This window comes from Cimex lectularius, unplaced genomic scaffold, assembly GCF_000648675.2.
Source record: "Cimex lectularius strain Harlan isolate CLEC.00 unplaced genomic scaffold, Clec_2.1 scaffold94, whole genome shotgun sequence".
NCBI lineage: Eukaryota > Metazoa > Arthropoda > Insecta > Hemiptera > Cimicidae > Cimex > Cimex lectularius.
Window position 1 is genome coordinate 862,683 of NW_019392668.1, and position 24,583 is coordinate 887,265.

Here is a 24,583-nt window from a genome sequence, read left to right on the forward strand (position 1 = left end):
GCCCTCGCAACACGAAAGACAAGAATGATATGGAAAACAAACACTTTTAGCCCTGAAGATGTCTCAATAAAGATTGAAACTTTTAAACTTCAAATTAGCCATTTTGTTAACTTCAAATTAACCTGTTTTTATTTCAAACTAATTTTTCTTTAATTTCAAATCAACCCTTATTTATTTCAAATTAATCCCTTCTTGAAAGGAATTTTAAAAAATTAGGAGAGAGTATGAAATATAAGCATGGACACAGATATTCGCTGCCAATCTCAAGTACAATTCTCATATCGGATGGCATTCTTATACGCTATCTATAAGAAGCCCAGAAATAACACCGTTCAATTAACACATTTGTATAACACACACTCCCTACAACCAAAGCAGGGCGGCTGTAACGAACACATTAAGTGGGACACATCAAGCAACTTTCTCTACATACAGACACATATGTGGGCCCAAGAATAAGTGTCCATGTATCAACCTCACATTGCTTATGCTAATTAGGTGAGGATGACTCTTCTCCTGAATCGTTTTGAGTATGTTGTTATTTGTCTACATACTTCTACTCTTAACTAAAGTAGGATTTTTTTACCACAGGGAGCTTACGCTTTCCAGGCACTTTTCAAATAGGAGGAAATAAAGATAACAAAGCGTTAAATAGAACTTCAGCAAACATCACACACCTTACTAAAAAGAAAGGTCTCCCTATAGATGCGTTTAAATGGGATGCATTAAACATCCCGTTTAGAGATCAAACTATAGACGTGTTTGTGACAGATTTGGTAAGACTTTATATAAAATAATCACGATTAATATTATAGTTAAAATTAATTTTCGCCTTTTGGAAAAAGAAGCGGCCAGAAGAAAGACAATTTTGCTCTCTATGAAAATCTGCTCAAAAAATTGGCCAGGGTTGTCAAAATGGGTACGGGCGCAGGGCTTCACTTCTCACTTACAACAGGAAGGCTCTCACACAGGTTTTGAATGCAAATACAATTATATAATTTACCAAACTTATCATTTAAACCTGCGGAAGCGGACTAGGATGTTCAGTGTCAACCATGGTGGTCTTAATTTGTCAGTTTTCTTGCTTACAAGAGCATTAGAGGCTGATGAATAATTTATATATATTATCCTTAGGATTATGCATTATTTAATTGTTTTAAATATTTTATTTATTTAGTTGTTTTTTTACAATGAGTGATGGTGTTTAATTAATTTATTTTGTGTCTTAAAAGTAAGCACTTTTATTTTAATTATTTAAATAATGTAAAGAGACATTTGTAATAAACCTTTGTAAGAAAAATCAATTTAATTTACATTATGAAAGATTTATTTTTCTAAGGGTTTATCAAGAAAAAGAAATTATACCAGTTTGCAACTATTATTAATTATATATCTTCATTGATTTGTTGAAAAAAATTATTAATCAGTAGCACATCAATTTTAAGCAATCAATAGAAGCAAGCATCAATTTGCAGCAATTAGTAGGTTTGATAATCGCCAACAGAAAATGAGTTGAATTTATTTTTTAAGCCTTCTGAAGATTTTGCAGTTTTTCTAAAAGGAAAATTTTCAGACCTTTGACATTTAAAATGGCGTAACATGTAGATGGTAAACAATGGGGTATGGCAATAAAGCATGATAACAGAAAGAAGAAACTGATTGGCTAGGCTTAGGATAGGACACACAATATTGATGCATAATTGCCCTTCCGGCTAGAGAACTTCCCCGAGAATTCACAACTTGCGGTAAAACAATAATCATCAAGCATATTCTGACATCATGTAGTAACTACGAAGACCTTAGTGTCAAATATAGGCTTGCAAATAGTGTGACCCAAATTTTTAAAGATTCCCCATCTAACAACAGAAAGCTGTTTGGAGTTTCTTACTGAAACTGGATTGATAAATAAAGAGTAGGATAGTGAGATTGCTTGAAGTTCAGAGGGGTGATGGCGGCTCCTGTCTGGCTTTCTAGGCATTGCCTTTCTTAACTCATCCCATTCTCTCATTATTTCATATCGAATCAAGGAAGTTTTAGACAAATCTTGGTGCCTCAAAAAAATATTTTAAAATTGAAATCATTACAAACATGTGTTTACCTTTTATTAACTATCAAACAACCATATTAATCATGTGGTTACAGGAAGCTGGTATAGCTTGAAATGTGTACACATGTAGCGATTCAGTTTGTAGAGTACATTTATTGTGTTGTGCACATTGGCGGTTGAGCAAGTGTGTCTTTGTTCTTCAGCAGTGGATGAAAAAACAGATCGAAACATCAATTTTAGCATATTGGTAAATGATTCTTTTTGTTTCTAACAAAATATCCTCCTTTTTTTAAATGGATACAGCATCCTTAATGGTTGAACCTTGTTATCAATAACATATTTTCTGCATTTTCTAAACCTTAAATTTTTACCAGCATCTTTAATTGCTTTAATTGTTTATATATGTTGTTAATCTTGAATTGTCTCAAGGCCAATAACAAGAGAATTTTTCACAATTTCATTCACTGAATTGATATATTGCATTTTATGGAAAGAATCATCTTGACCACCAGGTGATGAAGATTTCAATTGTTGATCTTGATGTATGAATTCATGATCAGAACTAGATATTCTGTGCCATGCAAACAAAATTTCTATTGAACTAGGATTAAAGAGATTTTGTCTTCTTCAGTTTTAAAGTTTAGAGTCGATGTTTCAGTGTCACTATCCATAACAATATTCAGTGTAAAACTCTTCCGAGTAAGTTTCAGCATCACCACTCAAAATATTTCTAAATTAATCCTCACTTATGAAGTCTTTGACGGTGTATGCTAGAATACTTATTTTCAATGTTTCAATAAACAATCAATAATTACGGTTGAAAAGAGAACACAATAAAATGAAAGCCAACTTTAAACTTCTTCTCCTGGAGAGTCTTTACTTCCTATTTGAGTTGGCAAAGGACAAATTTTGTTTATTAGTCTCTTGATGACTCCATTTCAGGATTTTAGGATAACCACCCTAATTAACCCAGCAGCTTCTGGATGCATCTCACAGATTCTTGGTAATGGCTATTTCAGTGGAGGGTCCTTTCTCCTTTAGATAACTATTCATGAATTCTTTTCCAAAATGATTGAAATATTTGGTGCATTGTACATCATCATGTGGGAGTGTTGATTGTTTAGCTTCCTCAAGAAGCTTCATCTAATTAATTGCAAGCTTCATCAAGAAGTTGCCAGGAGTGAGAGGTGCACGGTCATTGGGACTAGGACTAAATGCAAGGATAGGTCGGGAGTATAAGACTGATTCTATTAATATAAGAAATAGTGAACATTTTGTCTCCCACAACTCTTCTAAATGAAATTCATAAGATTTTACCACTGCTTCCCACAAACCATCAAATTCTGGTGCTTGAAGAGGTACGAATTTCCAGATAATATTTTCACTGGCTAAATAGCTAGCTACATGTGGGTCTTGTTGGAATGATTCAACTCACGAGCAGCTCCAATGAAATTTGTTCCATTTTCTGACAATTTGAACTTTCTGCACAAAAAACCTGTTCAAAGCAGCTAGGAAACATTTTGTTGTTAGATCACTAATGAGCTACAATAGCAGATAAAGATAGGTACATAAGCCTTTTAGAGTTTTGCATTCCTAACGGTACTGGATTTAAATGTAAATGGGCCGCACAAAACCACTCTTGTATTCAGGAAAGGTCGAGCAACCTTCAGGAGTTAAATTGCCCATTTTTTGATGGAAAACTTTAGGTTTGGCCTTGAAATAAGTGGTACATGCATTGCAGGTTCTTCTTACAAGACCTCTTCCTCTCAATGGCCAAAATCTTAGTCAAAAGGGAGCCAAGTGTAATTGAGGTCCTGCATGAACATTGGAAATATGCTCTCTTGCAATTAATAGTTACTTGATGGCCTTTAAGTAGTATGATAGGATGCCTCTCATTATAGATATTAGCCTTATAAATTTGTCCACCTACCCTGATGATGTTATCCTTAGCCAGAAAGGGGCTCAATTACAGCAGCTTATTCAGAGTGAACATCCCCATGAGAACGAAGATGGGAAATAGCTTTAGCAAAGGCTTCTCTTTGCGCATGTCTGAAGCATACACCTTCAGCTACAGACCATTTATCACCAGATAAAAATTTGCGTACCTTTTGTTTCAAATATAATTTGATAAATTTGTGCATATAAATGATAATTTTAAAGCTCAAATACCTGTTCCAATCAGACAGTTACCAAAACATATTTTTTCAGTTCTTCAGATGTAATGGGTTTTCGTTGCCAGATACATTACACCAAATATAACCAGGTGTGGATATCTTGGATTTCACTGACCCTGTAACATTTAGCTGATTGCATGTAGAATCCGACCACAAGAATTTGAGCTCGAATTTCAACTCTAAAGACATTTTCACCTCCTTCAACAGTTTGCTAGTCTGGGAAGAATGATTTTTTTTAAAAAGAGCTACCCTTGATTTTGTGATGATTTGTTTTATAAATTATCCTGGTACATCTTACACGTATAACAGGTCCATATCTTTCTCTGGTGCAACACAGAAACCATGCATTTAATAAAGAACATCCCAGTTTGTCAAAACTGGTCAATGAATGTCTCTGACTCAAGGTCCTTTCTAAATGAAGCCCATTCCATTAACTGATTTGCAGGGATGTTTCATCCCCTTGTGTCTTTAATGACCAAAGCACTTGCAAAAACATTTTGAATTTTACAAGAACAGGTCCCTTAAATCAAGATCAAAAACCTTAGCCGTATCCAACAGGATGCTATGCTTTGTATGTTTTTTTTTCCTGGAGGAAGAATAATTGAAAATGTAAAAATTCTTGTTCTGGATCCAACCAGATAGATGGCAAGGGTGGTCTTGGTTGAAGACATCCTCTTCATTTGAGATAAATTTAGTTTCTGTTTTTACTGTAAGAATGTTGACTAATAATGCTGTCATTTGTACACCACTTATGTATGGAAAACTGATCACACTCAACTATCTTTATAAACTCTTTCGGAATAAACATGAAATTTTCTAAACCACTTTAAGTAGTCTCAATGAAGAATTTTTGTAGGATTGATTTGATTAGAGGAAATTTTAAACAATCCAGCAGCTTTCTCTTTAGTTTCTTTTAATTTTTGTGGTGGTGTAATTTCATCTTGTAAGGATAAGCCATCTTCTGATTGTGTTGTCAATGGTTTTGCCTTGGTGTGTAGGACTGTTTTTAGAATCAAAGCTTACATTTAGTCCTGGGACACACTTCATGTCTTCATTTAGTAACTGTTTGCTGCTAATTTGTGTTTTGTCATCTGAAAGCTCTTCATTTTTAACAAATGTCTCAAGTCTCGAGTAACGTGGAGGTTGATTTTTGTCATGGGCAGAAATATTTACAACTATTGCTAAAAGTTGAGCATATCATGCCCAGTTCCAGCCAAAGTTCACGACATACATCTAAATTATAAACTTTGTTTAATTCTAAAACTGCTTTCATCAAAAGATCTTTGTGCTTTTTATGCAGTTTGCATTGCCTAAAAGAATTCAGTGATATTTCTATTAATGGTAAAGAGGGTACATAATAAACTGTCTTTAAATCAAACTTTTTTTACACCAAATTAGCTCTTCAAATTTTTTTTTTTTTTTTTAATGTGTGGTGTTTAGTGACCGTTAGCCAATGATCATTTGGAGATCGTGGGGTGCGGTCTGGTGTGACATACGCTTTAGAAAAACATTTTCTTTATCATGCCAATGTTTCAATCTTTATTGAGATCATCTCTTGGCCCTCGCAACACGACACACAGAATGACACATCTATACGGAAAACAAACACTTTCAGCCCTGAAGATGATCTCAGTAAAGATCGAAATGTTGGCATGATAAGGAAAACTTTTTTTAAACTTCAAATTAACCTGTTTTTATTTCAACTAATTTTTCTTTAATTTCAAATAGTTGTTCAAGTCATTGCAGGTACCGGATGTAATTGAGAATTCATTAACTAATGTATAATTTTTTTTCAATGAATTTTTAGTTTTCTCAAAACAGTTAGCAGACACAGCAACAAAGTTGAACAACACTTTACAAGTTTCTTTAAACTTTTAAAATATATAAAAAAATTGAATAAAAGTTGAAATATATAAACTTTTATCGACAAAAGGTAAAAATAATAATAATGATAATAATTCTTAATTGCTGCTCATATTGATGTGATATTGATTTTTAGGACTAACAAAATGCTGGATAGATAGAGACGCCTTTATGGCACATTTGTGCACAGTGCAGGCTTACTCTAAATTTGTGAACTGCAATAAGAAAAAAATCGTAGATTATACCAAGTGAGTTCAGTTTATTTTGCATTATTTTTTCCTTTGGAATATAAAGCATTTCATTTCTTTCATTACAGTTTTACAAATTAAAACAGGTATAACTGTTCATGTGGATCCTTCAGTAACCGACAAGAAGAAGGTGAAATCATCAAGCATAAAAGACCATTAAATAGTAGGCAGATTAACATACACTTACTAAATTTTTGTCATTTGTTGAAATTACTACTAAATTATTTCGTTTTCCCAAATTTAAAAAAAAATAGAACGTTTCTGTCAGTCAATGAAAGATCTAAATTTACCTCATATATGTATAATAAAAGTTCAAGCTTATAGTAAACATTTATTTATTACATAATTATCAAAAATAATCGTTAAAGATTATTCGAGTCGGTTGCAGGTGGCTGGTGTAGCCTTAAATTGAAACACATGTACTGGTTCAGTTTTTGGAGTGAAATTGATTGTGTCATTCCCTTTCGGGGTAGAAATAGTCTGGGTTGGATGTTCTTCAGATGTAGGTGAAAAAACGGATTGAAACATCCAGTTTAACATATCCTTGAATGATCCTATTGTTTCGCTTAGTAAAATGTCCTTTTTTTCATGACCAGTGCTGTCATTGATGGTAGAACCTTTTTTTGAATAATATATTATAATTTCTGCATTTTCTGCACCAATTTTTAGCGGCATCTTTAACTGCTGAATTTTTTTAAGCCCAGTGACTTTCATAATTTCTTTCATTGAATCGTCATGTCCGGGCAATGAAGATTTCAACAGTTGGTGTTGAGGTGTGGATTCACGATCGGGACGAGAGATTCTAGGCTGTGCAAGTGAAATTTTTATTGAACTGGGATCATAAGAGACTGTGTCTTCATTTATTTTAATGTTGAGACTCGCTGTTCTTTCAGTGTCGTTATCCATAACAATATTCCTATCATTGTCACTGCTTGTACTATCGACCTGTGTAAAGTCATCAGCTTCAGACTCTATAGAAACAGATTGTGAATATGGACGGGTATTACATGACAAGGATGATACAGTGCTGTGTGGTGTCTTTTTATTCTCTTGAGGTGATAGTTGTGTGTGTCCAAGGTGCCCTAAAATTTCTGTCCCCAGAGGAAAATCTTGTTCTGATTTTGAGATTCGCAAATTTTCCTCATGATGTTTGCATTGCAGATTCATTTTATTCCAAAATAAAGATGGTTCGCTTTTAGACTTTTGAATTTTCTCAGTTTGTACTCTGTCAACCATATTTTCATGTCTTGTTTTATTCTTCTCTAATAAGTAATTATTTTTTACACTTTTTACAGATGAAGAAGAATGACCATCTTTGGACAAAGAGTTAGGTGTCTCTAAATGAGATGATGTCTTACTCTGTTTTCTTAATGCTTTCTTTCTGTTGCCTGTTGGAGGGCTTCGAGTATAAGATCTTTCATTGGCTGAAATGTTTCGACTGCTGGTACCTGACCATTTCCTTTTTCTTGCAACTCGTCGGGATAGACCAGGCGAACCAGTACCCTGCATTTTGGCCAGCTGTTCTTCCTGAGGTTCAGTCTTCAATTTGTTGTCAATAAAATCACCACCTTGACTAGTTAACGAGAATGGTGATCGTAAAATATTCAGCAAACAGTAGTCGTCAGTCGCTGAAGGTAATGAAATGGGCAATCTACTTGGTTTACTTCCTATTTCAAATATATTGGCTTTATGGCCAAATTCCAAAGCAGACTTAGCTTTCATGCATTCCTCTTTCATTCCGCTCCTTGATATGACAGTTGGAACAGACCTGGATTTAAAACGAAATAATGCTGGAGTCGAAACAGAACCTACAAAAAAAAATATATAAATAAATAAATAATAAACAAACAAAGCATATAATACATATATTAAATAATAATATGGTAGAAAATAATAAAACAATAACACATAGATTTACATAAATAAAGTAACAGGTTTCCTGTTCTAATCAGAAAATAATTTAAATAAAATAAAAATATAATTATTCATCTTACCGAGTTTATCATCTTCTTGGTGGAAATTTGGAAATTCACGAGGCTGGTTGCTTAAGATATCTGTGAGATAGGTATCTCTAGCGGCCGATTTTGAAGGTTGGTATATCCTTATTAGCGATAATTGCTCTTTATTTTCCAAAAACTCTTCCTGGGCTTTTGAAGCTTCTGGATCTCCATTTCGCAACTCTAAAGTCAAAAGACAAAGCTCAGCATTTGCTGTACTCTTCTCTTCATGTATATTAATAATGTCAGAGCCTTTTGTCCTAGTAGGAAAATGTTCAGTCCTTTTTACTTGTGCCATCTTCATTCGACCTTTAATAAAATTCTTTCTACATTTGGCTAGGGGCCGTCCTCTTGTTTTCCCTCCTGTTAAGTCCACAGTCACAAATACGTGGGATGTGAATCTACGAGGTGGCTGTTTTAGCACTGTTTGAGAATTTTGACTTACGAGTGTTACTTCCTCTGTTTGCACAAGTCGGTCACATTTACTAGTCGGCTCAAGGGATACAGTCTGAACTGAAGTGTGGTACAATGTTCCCCATTCTTTGCAATTTGATGCACCTTCATATTGCGTTGCTTTATTTTTGCTGTTGCATAAACTATGATGTTGCACATCTTGATCACTTCTATGTTTCAGACATTTTTGGGTAAGGTTCGATGTGGCAGCAGTTGTCAAGAACGACATTTTCAATAGGTCTAATTCTACATCAGTGGAGGCAATTGTCGGTGAATAATAACCTCGAGTCACTTGACATGAATGTAAATGGTCTAGGTCAATGTGATTTGTGGATTTCCTTTGACAAGACTCATGAGCATCTATATTCATCGTTACTAGTTCCTTCTCACGAGCTGCATATGACAATTCCATAGTTCCTCTTTGATCATTTCTACAGTTTTCTAAAAGTTCCAAGTTTGATACCTGCTGTTTTTCATTAATTTGAAGCCAACTGTCACATTTATCCTGGTCTTTATAATTGCCAATTGTGCTTTTGGTTTTTATACCTCTTGTTTGAGCAGTATTGAATTGGCGCGGTGAGTAAACTGGAACTACAGAAGGAAGTGTCCCATCAGAGTCAAAACTATCTTTTTCACTTGAATCATATCGAGCTGTTCTGTCAATATGATTTACTTGATTAGACACATTTTTGGGTAAAGTCTGGTATTGAGGAATTATTTTCAAATCGGCTTCTCTGATTTCTTTGCTTTCGCAAGCAGTCAAAATGTTGTTATGGCTCTGTTCTGATATATTTTCAAGTGGACTCTCACCAGAATCTGTGCCGAGCTTTGTTAATGCAGATCTATCACATTGCTGATCTTGCTCTACCAAATCTGCCACTATTATTGCTTCTTCCTCCTGTCCAAATGTTCTGAATGTGTTAGAGGGAATTTGAAACAATCCTTGGTGTGTAGGATTGTTTTTAGAATCAAAACTTGCATTTAGTCCTTGGACACACTTTGTGTCTTCATTTAGTAGTAGCCGTTTACTGCTAATTTGTGGTTTGTCATCTGAAAGCTCTTCATTTTTAACAAATGTCTCAATCTCGTGTAACGTGGCGGTTGATGTTTCTGATTGGCACAAGTATTTACCATCATGCTTTACATAGTTCACTTTCTTTGAAGGCTTACTCTCACGGTCAGTTAAAAACAAATTTGTCCTTACTTGCTGGTATCTCTTTTCGACTGATGTTTCGGTCATATTCAATTTTTCTGTATCACACAACTGTTCAGAGCTACTATCATAATTTGCATTTTTTACATGGTTTTCTGGACAAGATGTGTCTTTCCTACGAATCGGTGGTAGGTACTTTCTATTCGATTGTATGAAATTTGACTGAACTGCATTTATGATAGCAATAGTCTCTGTTAGCTTATCCCGAACTTGCGATAAACCATCGTGTTCTTTTACCGGATTCATTAATTTGTGCGTCTGAACTGTCTTGTTGATGGCTTGTGCTTCACGAGATTGGTTTTGTTGTCGAGTTTGATGATTTGAATTTCGTCCAGTTGGAATTCTTTTCCTTTTCTTGTCTAGCAGTTTATTCTGTGACAATTTTGTTGAGTCAGGACATGTCTTTTCAGTTGCTTCAGTATGTCCCATCTTCTGTGTTGTACTATTACTTTGATGTTCTGATCTGGGAACATTTGTACTCTTTTGACAAGAATTATTTGATGTTCTGTTTTTTGAGTATCGTCCACTATCAATTTTTTGACTTGGGATCTGTTCTTTTCTCATTATATCCGTAGCTGTGTGAGCGTTTCCATTTTTATCCTTTTTGTTTGCCATCTTTTTTCTTTGTTCCTTCTTCTCTCGTTTGTACTCTAACCAAAGTGAATTTATCCCCTGTAGAAATGATCGCAAAACATCTAAATTTTGATCCTTGTCTTTGTTCAATTGTTTCAGCAAGTCATTTAATCGTTCGACACTGGAGGTCATACCAAAATTACCACTTTCTTTTGATATTGTTAAATTTTGAACACGGGTGACTAAACGAGAATAAACATTTTTTAACTTCTCAATACCTGCATCTGTTTCTTCGAGTATCGATGCTGAGCAATGCCGGTCACACATTGCCATCACGCCCTTAGGATGAGTGCAAGCCTTACCAGAAAGGTCATTCAAGTTTGGGGTTTTTGCCTCAATACATCCAGAATCATCCATTTTTCTCTTCGTGTAATTGTTCAGGTTAGATGACATTTTGTTCACTGTATTTTTAACACTCCTATCTTTTTGCTTATTTAAATAATGCTGATTATTGCCGGTCAATACTGGTGGATAGCTGTTGTTTAAATTACTCATTTCATGTAATTCACACTTACCATTGTTGTGTTTCCTCGCCATTGGTAATCAAATTACAAATGATAGAAATAGTAACAAGTTGAAAATCACACTCTTTAATAACTAGTGGTTTTTCTTTTTTTATATAATAAATGCTGTCATGGAAACTGCAATGTATAATTAAAAAAACAAAAGAAAAAGAAAAAAAACATGTTTTTGTATAGTACAAGTATTAGAAAATGGTGGATTTTTTAGATATTTCATTTAGGTAGTTACGAAAGTGTAATAATAATGATAAAGAATTAATGAAAATTTGATACAAATAATAACACATATACATCTTTGTTTTTAGATTTACAAAAACATATGATTTTGAAATTAGAATATTCATCTTATTCATTGCAGTTTCCATGACAGCATTTATTATATAAAAAAAGAAAAACCACTAGTTATTAACGAGTGTAATTTTCAACTTGTTACTATTTCTTTCATTTGTAATTTTATTACCAATGGCGAGGAAACACAACAATGGTAAGTGTGAATTACATGAAATGAGTAATTTAACCAACAGCTATCCGTCGGTATTGACCGGCAATAATCAGCATTATTTACATAAGCAAAAAGATAGAAGTGTTAAAAATACAGTGAACAAAATGTCATCTAACCTGAACAATTACATGAAGAGAAAAATGGACGATTCTGGATGTATTGAGGCAAAAAACCCAAACTTGAATGACCTTTCTGGTAAGGCTTGCACTCATCCTAAGGGCGTGATGGCAATGTGTGACCGGCATTGCTCAGCATCGATACTCGAAGAAACAGATGCAGATATTGAGAAGTTAAAAAATGTTTATTCTCGTTTAGTCACCCGTGTTCAAAATTTAACAATATCAAAAGAAAGTGGTAATTTTGGTATGACCTCCAGTGTCGAACGATTAAATGACTTGCTGAAACAATTGAACAAAGACAAGGATCAAAATTTAGATGTTTTGCGATCATTTCTACAGGGGATAAATTCACTTTGGTTAGAGTACAAACGAGAGAAGAAGGAACAAAGAAAAAAGATGGCAAACAAAAAGGGTAAAAATGGAAACGCTCACACAGCTACAGATATAATGAGAAAAGAACAGATCCCAAGTCAAAAAATTGATAGTGGACGATACTCAAAAGACAGAACAACAAATAATTCTTGTCAACAGAGTACAAATGTTCCCAGATCAGAACATCAAAATAATAGTACAACACAGAAGACGGGACATATTGAAGCAACTGAAAAGACATGTCCTGACACAACGAAAATGTCGCAGAATAAACTGCTAGACAAGAAAAGGAAAAGAATTCCAACTGGACAAAATTCAAATCATCAAACTCGACAACAAAACCAATCTCGTGAAGCACAAGCCATCAACAAGACAGTTCAGACGCACAAATTAATAAATCCGGTAAAAAAACACGATGGTTTATCGCAAGTTCGGGATAAGCTAACAGAGACTATTGCTATCATAAATGCAGTTCAGTCAAATTTCATACAATCGAATAGAAAGTACCTACCACCGATTCGTAGGAAAGACACATCTTGTCCAGAAAACCATGTAAAAAATGCAAATTATGATAGTAGCTCTGAACAGTTGTGTGATACAGAAAAATTGAATATGACCGAAACATCAGTCGAAAAGAGATATCAGCAAGTAAGGACAAATTTGTTTTTAACTGACTGTGAGCGTAAGCCTTCAAAGAAAGTGAACTATGTAAAACATGATGGTAAATACTTGTGCCAATCAGAAACATCAACCGCCACATTACACGAGAATGAGACTTTTGCTAAAAATGAAGAGCTTTCAGATGACAAACCACAAATTAGCAATAAACGGCTACTACTAAATGAAGACACCAAGTGTGTCCAAGGACTAAATGCAAGTTTTGATTCTAAAAACAATCCTACACACCAAGGATTGTTTCAAATTCCCTCTAACACATTCAGAACATTTGGACAGGAGGAAGAAGCAATAATAGTGGCAGATATGGTAGAGCAAGATCAGCAATGCAAAACTTTGTGTAATGAAGTAAATCATATTGACAGAACAGTTCAATATGATTCGAGTGAAAAAGCTAGTTTTGACTCTGACGGGACACTTCCTCCTGTAGTTCCAGTACACCTGCCAAGCCAATTCAATACTGTTCAAACAATAAGTGCAAACACTAAAACCTCAATTGGTAATTATGAAGACCAGGGTAAATGTGACAGTTGGCTTCAAATTAATGAAAAACAGCAGGTATCAAACTTGGAACTTTTAGAAAACTGTAGAAATGATAAAAGAGGAACTATGGAATTGTCATATGCAGCTTGCGAGAAGGAACTAGTAACGATGAATATAGATGCTCATGAGTCTTGTCAAAGGAAATCCACAAATCACATTGACCTAGACCATTTACATCCATGTCAAGTGACTCGAGGTTATTATTCACCGACAATTGCCTCCACTGATGTAGAATTAGACCTATTGAAAATGTCGTTCTTGACAACTGCTGCCACATCGAACCTTACCCAAAAATGTCTGAAACATAGAAGTGATCAAGATGTGCAACATCATAGTTTATGCAACAGCAAAAATAAAGCAACGCAATATGAAGGTGCATCAAATTGCAAAGAATGGGGAACATTGTACCACACTTCAGTTCAGACTGTATCCCTTCAGCCGACTAGTAAATGTGACCGACTTGTGCAAACTGAGGAAGTAACACTCGTAAGTCAAAATTCTCAAACGGTGCTAAAACAACCACCTCGTAGATTCACATCCCACATATTTGTGACTGTGGACTTAACAGGAGGAAAAACAAGAGGACGGCCCCTAGCCAAATGTAGAAAGAATTTTATTAAAGGTCGAATGAAGATGGCACAAGTAAAAAGGACTGAACATTTCCCTACTAGGACAAAAGGCTCTGACATTATTAATATACATGAAGAGAAGAGTACAGCAAATGCTGAACTTTGTCTTTTGACTTTAGAGTTGCGAAATGGAGATCCAGAAGTTTCAAAAGCTGAAGAGTTTTTGGACAATAAAGAGCAATTATCGCCAATAAGGATATACCAACCATCAAAATCGGCCGCTAGAGATACCTATCTCACAGATATCTTAAGCAACCAGCCTCTTGAATTTCCAAATTTCAACCAAAAAGATGATAAACTTGGTAAGATGAATAATTATATTTTTATTTTATTTAAATTATTTTCTGATTAGAACAGGAAACCTGTTACTTTATTTATGTAAATCTATGTGTTATTGTTTTATTATTTTCTACCATATTATTATTTAATATATGTATTATATGCTTTGTTTGTTTATTATTTATTTATTTATATATTTTTTTTTGTAGGTTCTGTTTCGACTCCAGCATTATTTCGTTTTAAATCCAGGTCTGTTCCAACTGTCATATCAAGGAGCGGAATGAAAGAGGAATGCATGAAAGCTAAGTCTGCTTTGGAATTTGGCCATAAAGCCAATATATTTGAAATAGGAAGTAAACCAAGTAGATTGCCCATTTCATTACCTTCAGCGACTGACGACTGCTGTTTGCTGAATATTTTACGATCACCATTCACTTTAACTGATCAAGGTGGTGATTTTGTTGACAACGAATTGAACACTGCACCTCAGGAAGAACAGCTGGCCAAAATGCAGGGTACTGGTTCGCCTGGTCTATCCCAACGAGTTGCAAGAAAAAGGAAATGGTTAGGTGCCAGCAGTCGAAACATTTCAGCCAATGAACGATCTTGTACTCGAAGCCCTCCAACAGGCAACAGAAAGAAAGCATTAAGAAAACAGAGTAAGACATCATCTCATTTAGAGACAACTAACTCTTTGTCCAAAGATAGTCATTCTTCTTCATCTTTAAACGACAGTATAAAAAATAATTACCTTTTGGAGAAGAACAGAACAAGACAACATGAAAATATGCTAGTAAGAGGACAAACTGACAAAATTCAAAAGTATAAAAGCGAACTATCTTTATTTTGGAATAAAATGAATCCGCAATGCAAACATCATGAGGAAAATTTAAGAATCTCAAAATCAGAACAACGTTTTCCTCTGGGGACAGAAATTTTAGGGCAACTTGGACATACACAACTATCACCTCAAGAGAATAAAAAGACACCACACAGCACTGTATCATCCTCGTCATGTAATACCCGTCCATATTCACATTCTGTTTCTATAGAGTCTGAAGCTGAAACATACCCAGATGACTTTACACAGGTCGATAGTACTAGCAGTGACAATGATAGGAATATTGTTATGGATAAGGACACTGAAAGAACAGCGAGTCTCAACATTAAAATAAATGAAGACACAGTCTCTTATGATCCCAGTTCAATAAAAATTTCAGTTGCACTGCACAGAATCTCTAGTCCCGATCGTGAATCCACACCTCAACACCAACTGTTGAAATCTTCATTGCCCGGACAAGACGATTCAATGAAAGAAATTACGAAAGTCACTGGGCTTAAAAAAATTCAGCAGTTAAAGATGCCGCTAAAAATTGGTGCAGAAAATGCAGAAATTATAATATATTATTCAAAAAAAGGTTCTACCATCGATGACAGCACTGGTCATGAAAAAAAGGACATTTTACTAAGCGAAACAATAGGATCATTCAAGGATATGCTAAATTGGATGTTTCAATCCGTTTTTTCACCTACATCTGAAGAACATCCAACCCAGACTATTTCTACCCCTAAAGTGTACGACACAATCAATTTCTCCCCAAAAACTGAACCGGTCCATGTGTTTCGATTTAAGGCTACACCAGCCACCTGCAACTGACGTGAAAAATCTTTAACGATTATTTCTGATAATAAATAAATGTTTACTATAAGCTTGAACTTTTATTATACATATATGAGGTAAATTTAGATCTTTCATTGACTGACAGAAACGTTCTATTTTTTTTAAATTTGGGAAAATGAAATAATTTAGTAGTAATTTCAATAAATGACAAAAATTTAGTAAGTGTATGTTAATCTGCCTACTATTTAATGTTGTTTTATGCTTGATGATTTCACCTCCTTCCTATTGGTTACTGAAGGATCCATATAAACAGTTATACCTGTTTTAATTTGTAAAACTGTGATGAAAAAATAAAATGCCCAGTTCCAGCAAAAGTTCTCGACATACGTCTAAATAATAAGTTGTGTTTAATTCTGAAACTGTTTTCATCAAAAGACCTTTGCGCTTGTTGTGCAGTTTGCCTTGCCTAAAAGAATGCAGTGATATTTGTATTAATGGTAAAGAGGGTACATAATAAACTGTCTTTAAATTAACCTTTTTTACGCCAAAGTAGCTCTTCTTAACTTCACATTAATTTTTTTAAAACTTCAAATAGCTTTTTTTTAAACTTCAAATTAGCCATTTTGTTAAATTCAAATTAACCTGTTTTTATTTCAAACTAATTTTTCTTTAATTTTAAATCAACCCTTACTAATTTCAAATTAATCTCTTCTTGAAAAGAATTTTAAAATATTAGGAGTGAGTATGAAATATAAGCATGAACACGGATATTCGTGCCAATCTCAAGTACAATTCTCATATCGGATGGCATTCTTATGGGCTATCTATAAGAAGCCCAGAAATAACGCCGTTTAATTATCACATTTGTATAACACACACTCCCTACAACCAAAGCAGGGCGGCTGTAACGAACACATTAAGTGAGACACATCATGCAACTTTCTCTACATAAGGACACATATGGGGCCCAAGAATAAGTGTCCATGAATCAACCTCACATTGCTTATGGTAATTAGGTGAAGATGCCCCTTCTTCTCCCTGATCGTTTTGAGTGTGTTGTACATAAGTATATTACTGTTATTTGTCTACATACTTCTACTCTCAACTAAGAATTTTTTATCACAGGGAGCTTTACGCTTTCCAGGCACTTTTCAAATAGGAGGAGATAAAGATGACAAAGCGATAAACAGAACTTCTGCAAACATCACACACCTTACTAAAGAGAGTCCCTTGAAAAGTCTCCCTACATATAGATGCATTAAACACCCTGTTTAGAGATCAAACTATAGACGTGTTTGTGACAGATTTGGTAAGACTTTATATAAAATAATCATGATTAATATTATAGTTAAAATTAATTTTAGCCTTTTGGGAAAAGCGGCCTGAAGAAAGACAATTTTGATCCCTATGAAAATCTGCTCAAAAAATTGGCCAGGGTTGTCAAAATGGGCACGGGCAGGGCTTCACTTCTCACTTACAACAGGAAGGCACTCACACAGGTTTTGGATGCATATACAATTATACAATTTACCAAACTTATCATTTAAACCTTTAGGCTATTTGGATGTGCAAGTACTGGAAGCAAACTAGGACATTCAGTATTAATATAATTAATACAATTTGTCAGTTTTCTTGCTTACAAGAACATTAGAGGCTGGAGAATAATTTATATTTATTTATATATATAAAGTTATATATTATATTATAAACAATATTAGTTATAGCATTACTTGTATAGAAAAATGCACTCGGCTTATCTGATGTTGATTAAGCACAATTGGATTTTTCTCCCTCTTTACCTGAGGTGACCTAATGATGGACCAAGAATAATTAGATTAGATTCTGTGTACGCTTCCTCGAATGTAGATCGGCGGAGCTACTTCTTTTTAAATAAATGTTTTTAAAAAGGAAGATCTCGAATAATTATCTATAATTGATGCAGTCGGTAGGATGGCAAAGGTGTTCAAGAGAATATTGAAACCAACTGTATCGACGGTTAATTTGCCATCTCAAACTTCATCATCCTACTTGTACTTCAGTCTAAGGAAGAAAGAAGATCTAGAATTGGACATGGTACACTTTGTAATCATACTGTGAGTAAATATTAATTTATAGCAAAATATTATAATAATTACAATAATATATTAATAAAAACTCACAAAGTTGTAATAAAAAAATTTTTAAAATGGCAAATTCGTCAGATTTGAAACTAATATTAAATGCTATACCAACTTATAACGGTAGTCCCAAAACTTTGGCCCAATTTATTACAAAAGTGGAAGAAATAAACACTTTATTGAGCAATGTACAAAATGTTTCTACTTTACAGCAACAATTCGTGTTCCTACACATAAGAGACAAATTGACGAAATGTTAGAACATAACATAATACAACCATCTAGCACCCCAAGGAACTCACCGATATGGATCATACCAAAAAAAAGAGAAGGTCCATCTTGTGGTAGACTACAGAAAATTAAACAATAAAACCAGCGATGATAAATACCCACTTCCAAATATCACAGACTTTATTGATAGACTAAGGAGATGTCAATATTTATCTGCAATAGACTTGGCCAGTGGCTTTCATCAGGTAGAGTCCTGAGAGCATCCCTAAAACACCATTCAACGTAGAACGGGGACATTACAAGTTCCTAAGAATGTCGTTTCGGCTAAAAAATTCGCCACCGACATTCCAACGGGTTATGAACAACAATGGTATCTCCAATTGCATGGTGTACCTTGACGATATAATTATCTCCAAGAACACATTGCTAAATTAAAAGAAGTATTCCGTCAATTAAGGAAATACAATTTCAAAATCCAACTGGATAAAACGGAGTTCCTAAAAAGAGAGATTGGATATTTAGGGCATATCATAACGCCTAACTGCATAAAACCGAATAATGAAAAAATACAAGTAATACAAAATTACCCAATCCCAAAAACAACTAGGCAAATTAAAAGATTTTTTAGGAATTTTAGGATATTACAGAAAATTTATCCCTAACTTTGCTAAGTTAACGAAACCTTTGACAAAACGATTGAAAAAGAATTCTTCCATTGATATTAATGATCCAGACTATAAAAACTGTTTTGATTTGAGTAAAAACATGCTAATTAATAAACTCATTTTACAATTTCCTGACTTTTCTAAAGAATTTATACTGACCACGGACGCTAGCAACTTTGCAATAGGTGCTGTACTTAGTCAAAAAACAAACGGATCCGACCTTCGTATATCCTTCGCAAGTAGAACACTGAATGATGCGGAAACTAAACTTTCGACAATAGAAAAATCCCAACATAATATAAAACCGAACATTCATTTAGCTAATGTGAAGAGACCACGAAAAACAACAGTTTAATACCAGAAATGTCGATGTTACAGAACCTGGACCTTCATTTGACATAAAAGATATCTCACACATCGGAATTCTACCGATATCATTAGGAGAAACGAGAATAATTACGTCTGAACACATTTTGATGTATTATTATGACATAGAAATATTACAGTCGGAATTCAACTATTTAAAACACCAATACAGAAAAATTTCCAAATATATTAAAAACGAATAAAATAATTTTGGAACAAATGATACCTTTCAATAAAATAATTATACCGAAGCTATGGCTCAAGAGAAATTGAACAACTTGATCGTACACTCGAAAGACTGATCGAAAAAGACGAGGACTGATCAATAGACTTGGCACAGCAAGAAATGGAATCACACCTAGATGATGTGGACAGACAAAAATTAAACACAATCATAGAACGCATCAACTCTAACCAAATTACACTTCAACATCAAGTAAAATTCATGTATTCCCTTAACGAAAGAATAATCAGTAACTTTAACGAAACAATAAAGACCTTACGGAGTAACGGAGAAGAATTAGAATGTAAAATAAATTTAACTGGTACAAACATTAGGAATATTCAACAAATAGCCTCAGTTAAAGATACTTTTAATCAATTACAAATCATTTATCAATTATTACAAGAAATGATACAAGATAATGAAAATTCAATAACTTTTTGCAAATTAAAAACAATGCATCCAAGCATTATAAACACCCGTCAATTATTTTCGGAGTTAAAAAGATTGGATAACCGATTATATACTAAGTTGCCCTTAGAAGTGAAATATGAGAATATCATAACTTTGAAAACATGTTGAAAGTCGACTGTAGGATAGAAACAAATCAAATAATCTACTTTTTACGATTCCCATTATGTAGTGACGATAAATTTGAATTACATAAATTACAACCTATTCCAACAAAAGCTGGCCAAAAAATAGTAACAACTATTCCAGAAAATAAATATATTCTTAAATCCAAAAGTAGTGAGATAACATATTTAACAGACGAATGTATTAAAAGCAAAGTGTACCATTGTCCACAAATTCTAATATCGAATCAACAAAGTCATTGCGAAAAAGAAATCATCTTACACGGAAACAATACACAGTGCTTCAGATAAGCAACAACCACGTGGTATTCGTTCCGGAAATCAACCAATTTTTATGCACTTCGTCACGCCAGAGAAAATCCAGATCACGCAAGACAACACGATAGAAACAAGAATCCTGGAAGGTATATTTCTGTTAAAACCAAGCAACAGCGAAATAAAATACAAAGGACACCCTATCGGACGAGCCACCATTGAAAACCAAGCGTCAATTTGGTCACCTTTGGACCAAAACAAATCTCCAACTTCAGCATCAAGCTTCGCCATTTTACGCTTCATGATATTTCTCCAAACTTTGTGACAAAAAAAAAGTACCATATGTACATGTTAATCTAAGTCTATGGACATTATTCCTTTATATTTTAATCATTATTATAACAATATTTATAATTAGATGCATAAAAACTAAAATCGTAAATAAAAATAAACAAACAATAAAGGAAGTAAAAGACGACTCCCCAGGGGAAGCATTATTCTAAGGGCGGAGGAGTTATATATATTATATATAAAAAATATTAGTTACAGTTACTTGTACAGAAAAATGTACTCGGCTTATCAGATGTTGATTAACCACATTTGCATTTTTCTCCCCCTTAACCTGAGGTGACTTAATAGGGGCCTTCACACGTACGCTCAAGAGTCGACTCTTGAACGGGACACTCTTGATGCAAGGTTTGAGTGCGGTTAAAACTTCACACGCCAGATTTTTAAACACCCGTCTTGGCTTGCACGCAAAACTGTTGGCCAGGAGTGTGCCACGCAGGAGTGGGTCGTGTTTAGACGCCACAATCTTAACCCCACGCAAACCTCGACGCTGTATTCGTCCGCTCAAAAACGTACGTGTAAAGAGTAAACTTACAGTTTAACGTCATTCCTGAGTGGCGTACTAAGTTTCCAAATATTGGAAAGTTTTCATTCCACGCCAAGTGACTGTACATAATAAAAATGGCTATAATAGTTGATAATCATTATAAACAAGCTGTTTCTGTGGCTGCTGCTGGTTGTGTAGTCTACCTACGGAAGAAATTAGAAAGAAAACGTCGTGTTTGGGTGAAGAGGTTCAGGGAAGATTTCAACGATCAACCACTTGTTCGAGAACTCAGAGAAAATTACCCTGACGATTTCAGAAATTATCTGAGAATGGATAGTCTAGTAGTCCAGTCTCTACTTCTCAGTTTAGTAAGGGGAAGAATTAAGAAAAGGGACACAGTGATGAGACCTAGCATTTCTGCCGAACAACACCTTACAGCCGCTCTGAGATTTTTGGCAACAGGGCGTTCCTATGAAGACCTCAAGTTCACGACATGAATCAGCAACTTTCTTAAACTCCTTTCTGAATGCTCCTCGAAGACTTTGAATTTTTTTGTAAACAAAATCCCGGTTCGCAGTGGGAAATATGGGCCTACAGAATTCCGCAAGCTTATCGTATCCTTCATTTTTTAAATTTTTGTTCAAATATTCTTTCGACTTTATTTTCCACAAGCATGGCATTTCCCCGTACAATTCAATGAAGTTTAATAAAACTTCCTTACTCCAACTTCTGCTGTCTGCCATACTAAATAATAACTACAGACAAAAATAAAAACAGGTAATTTGATCCAGATTACGAAAACCTTTTGAGAACAGTAGCGAACAGAAGCAGATCGACAGTATAAGAACGTAATGAACAACTCGGCGTCGACGACTAACCCCACTTTTGATTCCAATCCAACCCTCACATAAAACTGTGAATTACATTGTCGCTCCTGACCTTCAATTGGAGTGCGATCAAAACTTCGGCGCTGATGATGCATCAGCCCCGTTCAAACCTCCAAGCTGAACCGCATTTACACTGACGCTTTTGAGCGTAGATTTGAGTGTCCCGCTCAATCGTCGACTCTTGAGCGTACGTGTGAAGGCCCCTAATGATGGACCGAGGGTAATTAGATTAGATTCTGTGTACGCTTCCTCGAATGTATATCGGCGGAGCTACTACTTTTTAATTAAACGTTTTTAAGAAGGAAGATCTCCAATAATTATCTATAATTTATATACATTATCCTTAGGATTATGCATTATTTAATTTTTTTAAACATTTTATTTATTTGTTTTTTTACGATGAGTTTTAACAGTGATGGTATTTAAATAATTTATTTTGTGTCTTAAAAGTAAGCACTTTTATTTTAATTACTTCAATAATGTAAAGAGACATTTCTATTAATCCTTTGTAACAAAACTCAATATAATTTTCATTATGAAAGATTTATTTTTCTAAGGGTTTATCAAAAAAATCAAATTATATCAGTTTGATACTATTATTAATGTTTACCCCGAAGCGTAATTTATTATATTTTCTTGTTAAAAATTAGTTAATTAAAAAGTCTTATTACAATTCAATTAAGTTCTCTTTGTTTTTAAGCCTCCAACCTCTGATTGGCCTGTCGAATGATAACAGGCTTAGTTGGCGGACGGTGTGAGGCTTTTCTCTTTTGTTTTCCGCCAGTTTTTCAGTACATACGCGTTTTTCTCTCTGGCCGGGCGCCTTTTACTCAATATCATAAATTTATTTAACGTCTTTCCACTCTCAACGAAGTATTTCTCCTCCGTATTGCAACATGAGAAAATTATGTACAGAAAAGAGCTGTTTATGTTTTCACAGCCAGTGTTAACTGCATTTCCTCATCATTCCAGGAGGAATACTCTAAGGCCTTGAAGCGAACTGTAAAGGGAGTGAAACTTTGCTACTCTCGGCAAGTGATTTTCTCATTTTTTTCCCTTATGTTGCGCATTAATTATTTAAGAGTTTAAATAATTAATTTTTTTATTATTTTATTAACAATAAGCCTACGGCTTAATTAATTATGTATCTTCATTGATTTGTTGATAAAAATTATTTATCAATAGCGCATCAATTATAAAAGTTGTCTAATCTTAACTTCACTACTCTGAAAACGAAGTTTTTTTATATAAACTTCTGTTATGCGTTTTGGCATTTTGGTAATTTATGTAAACAATTACTTCACAATGAATGATAAAAAAAAAACCAGTGCTTATTAATTGGTATTTATTGTGATTGAGATTTGGGTTAACAATATAAAAGAAACTGCAGAAAAAAATGGCCACTATAATTCACATGAATTTAGCAGACTCACCCGTTACGTGGTAGTTTCATTCATTATTTCTTCTAGGAATATGCAAACAACATACTTTCATGTTGTCTTGTTTTGTTCTTTGCTAAAAAATAATTATTTTTTACAATGTCGTTTACAGGTGAAAAAGAACGGCCATCTTGGATGAAAAGTATGGTGTTTCTAAATTAGATGATGTCTTACTACTTCCCTTCCTTTTTTTGCAACCTGTCCAGATAGAGTGATGGTGGAACAAATCATTACTTTGGGAATCTTCTTCTTCGTTATCTGGTGAACCCTGCATTTGGTCCAAGTAGGTAATCTACTTGGTTTCTTTTCTCTTTAAAATACATTTAAACTCTAAAGTCTCTTCAAGTATATTAATAATGTCAGAGCCTTTTGTCCTAGTAGGAAAATGTACAGTCCTTTTTAATCATGCCATCTGCATTCGACTTTTAATCAAATTCTTTCTATGTTTGGCAAGGGGCTGTCCTCTTGTTAAGTCCACAGTCACAAATACGTGGGATGTTAATCTACGATGTGGTTGTTTTAGCACCGTTTGAGAAGTTTGACTTATGAGTGTTACTTCCTCTGTTTGCACAAGTCGGTCGCATTTACTAGTCGGCTCAAGGGATAAAGTCTGAACTGAAGTGTGGTGCAATGTTCCCCAGTCTTTGTAATTTGATGCACCTTCATATTGCGTTGCCTTATTTTTGCTGTTGCATAAACTCTGATGTTTCTCTTCTTGATCCCTTCTATGTTTCAGACATTTTTTGGTAAGGTTCAATGTGCCAGCAGTTGTGAAGAAAGACATTTTCAATAGGTCTAATTCCACATTAGTTGAGGCGATTGTCAGTGAATTATAACCTTGAGCCGCTTGACATGAATGTAAATGGTCAAAGTCAATGTAATTTGGTGATTTCCTTTCACAAGACTCCTGAGCATCTATATTCATCCTTACTAGTTCCTTCTCATTAGCTGCATATGTCAATTCCACAATTTTTCTTTGATCATTTCTACTGTTTTCTAAAAGTTCCAAGTTTGATACCTGCTGTTTTTCATTAATTTGAAGCCAACTGTCACATTTATCCTGGTCTTCATAATTGCCAA

At 34.3% G+C, this 24,583-nt stretch overlaps 2 protein-coding genes across 4 annotated transcripts in view; one reads left to right on the forward strand and one right to left on the reverse strand.

Moving 5' to 3' along the window:
* Window positions 1-6,701: 6,701 nt before the first annotated feature.
* Window positions 6,702-11,253, reverse strand: LOC106670219. The gene is made up of 2 exons (XM_014400337.2): window positions 8,327-11,253; window positions 6,702-8,140 (listed from the first exon to the last, which is right to left on the reverse strand). Exons 1-2 carry the CDS (start codon window positions 11,163-11,165, stop codon window positions 6,702-6,704), a joined length of 4,278 nt encoding a protein of 1,425 aa, XP_014255823.1. The 5' UTR covers window positions 11,166-11,253.
* Window positions 7,202-24,583, forward strand: part of LOC106670224 — a 44,328-nt gene continuing 26,946 nt past the window's right edge. Inside the window, exon 1 of one of the 3 annotated variants that reach the window (XM_014400350.1) lies at window positions 7,202-7,286. Coding sequence is in view for 2 of the 3 variants with exons in the window: in XM_014400343.2 (XP_014255829.1) it covers window positions 11,612-13,123 (1,512 nt within the window). In the remaining variant the exon portion in view is untranslated. Of the gene's footprint in view, window positions 7,287-11,549; window positions 13,124-24,583 lie in introns of those variants that run through there. The other 2 variants (XM_014400343.2, XM_024225209.1) reach the window with 2 other exon arrangements.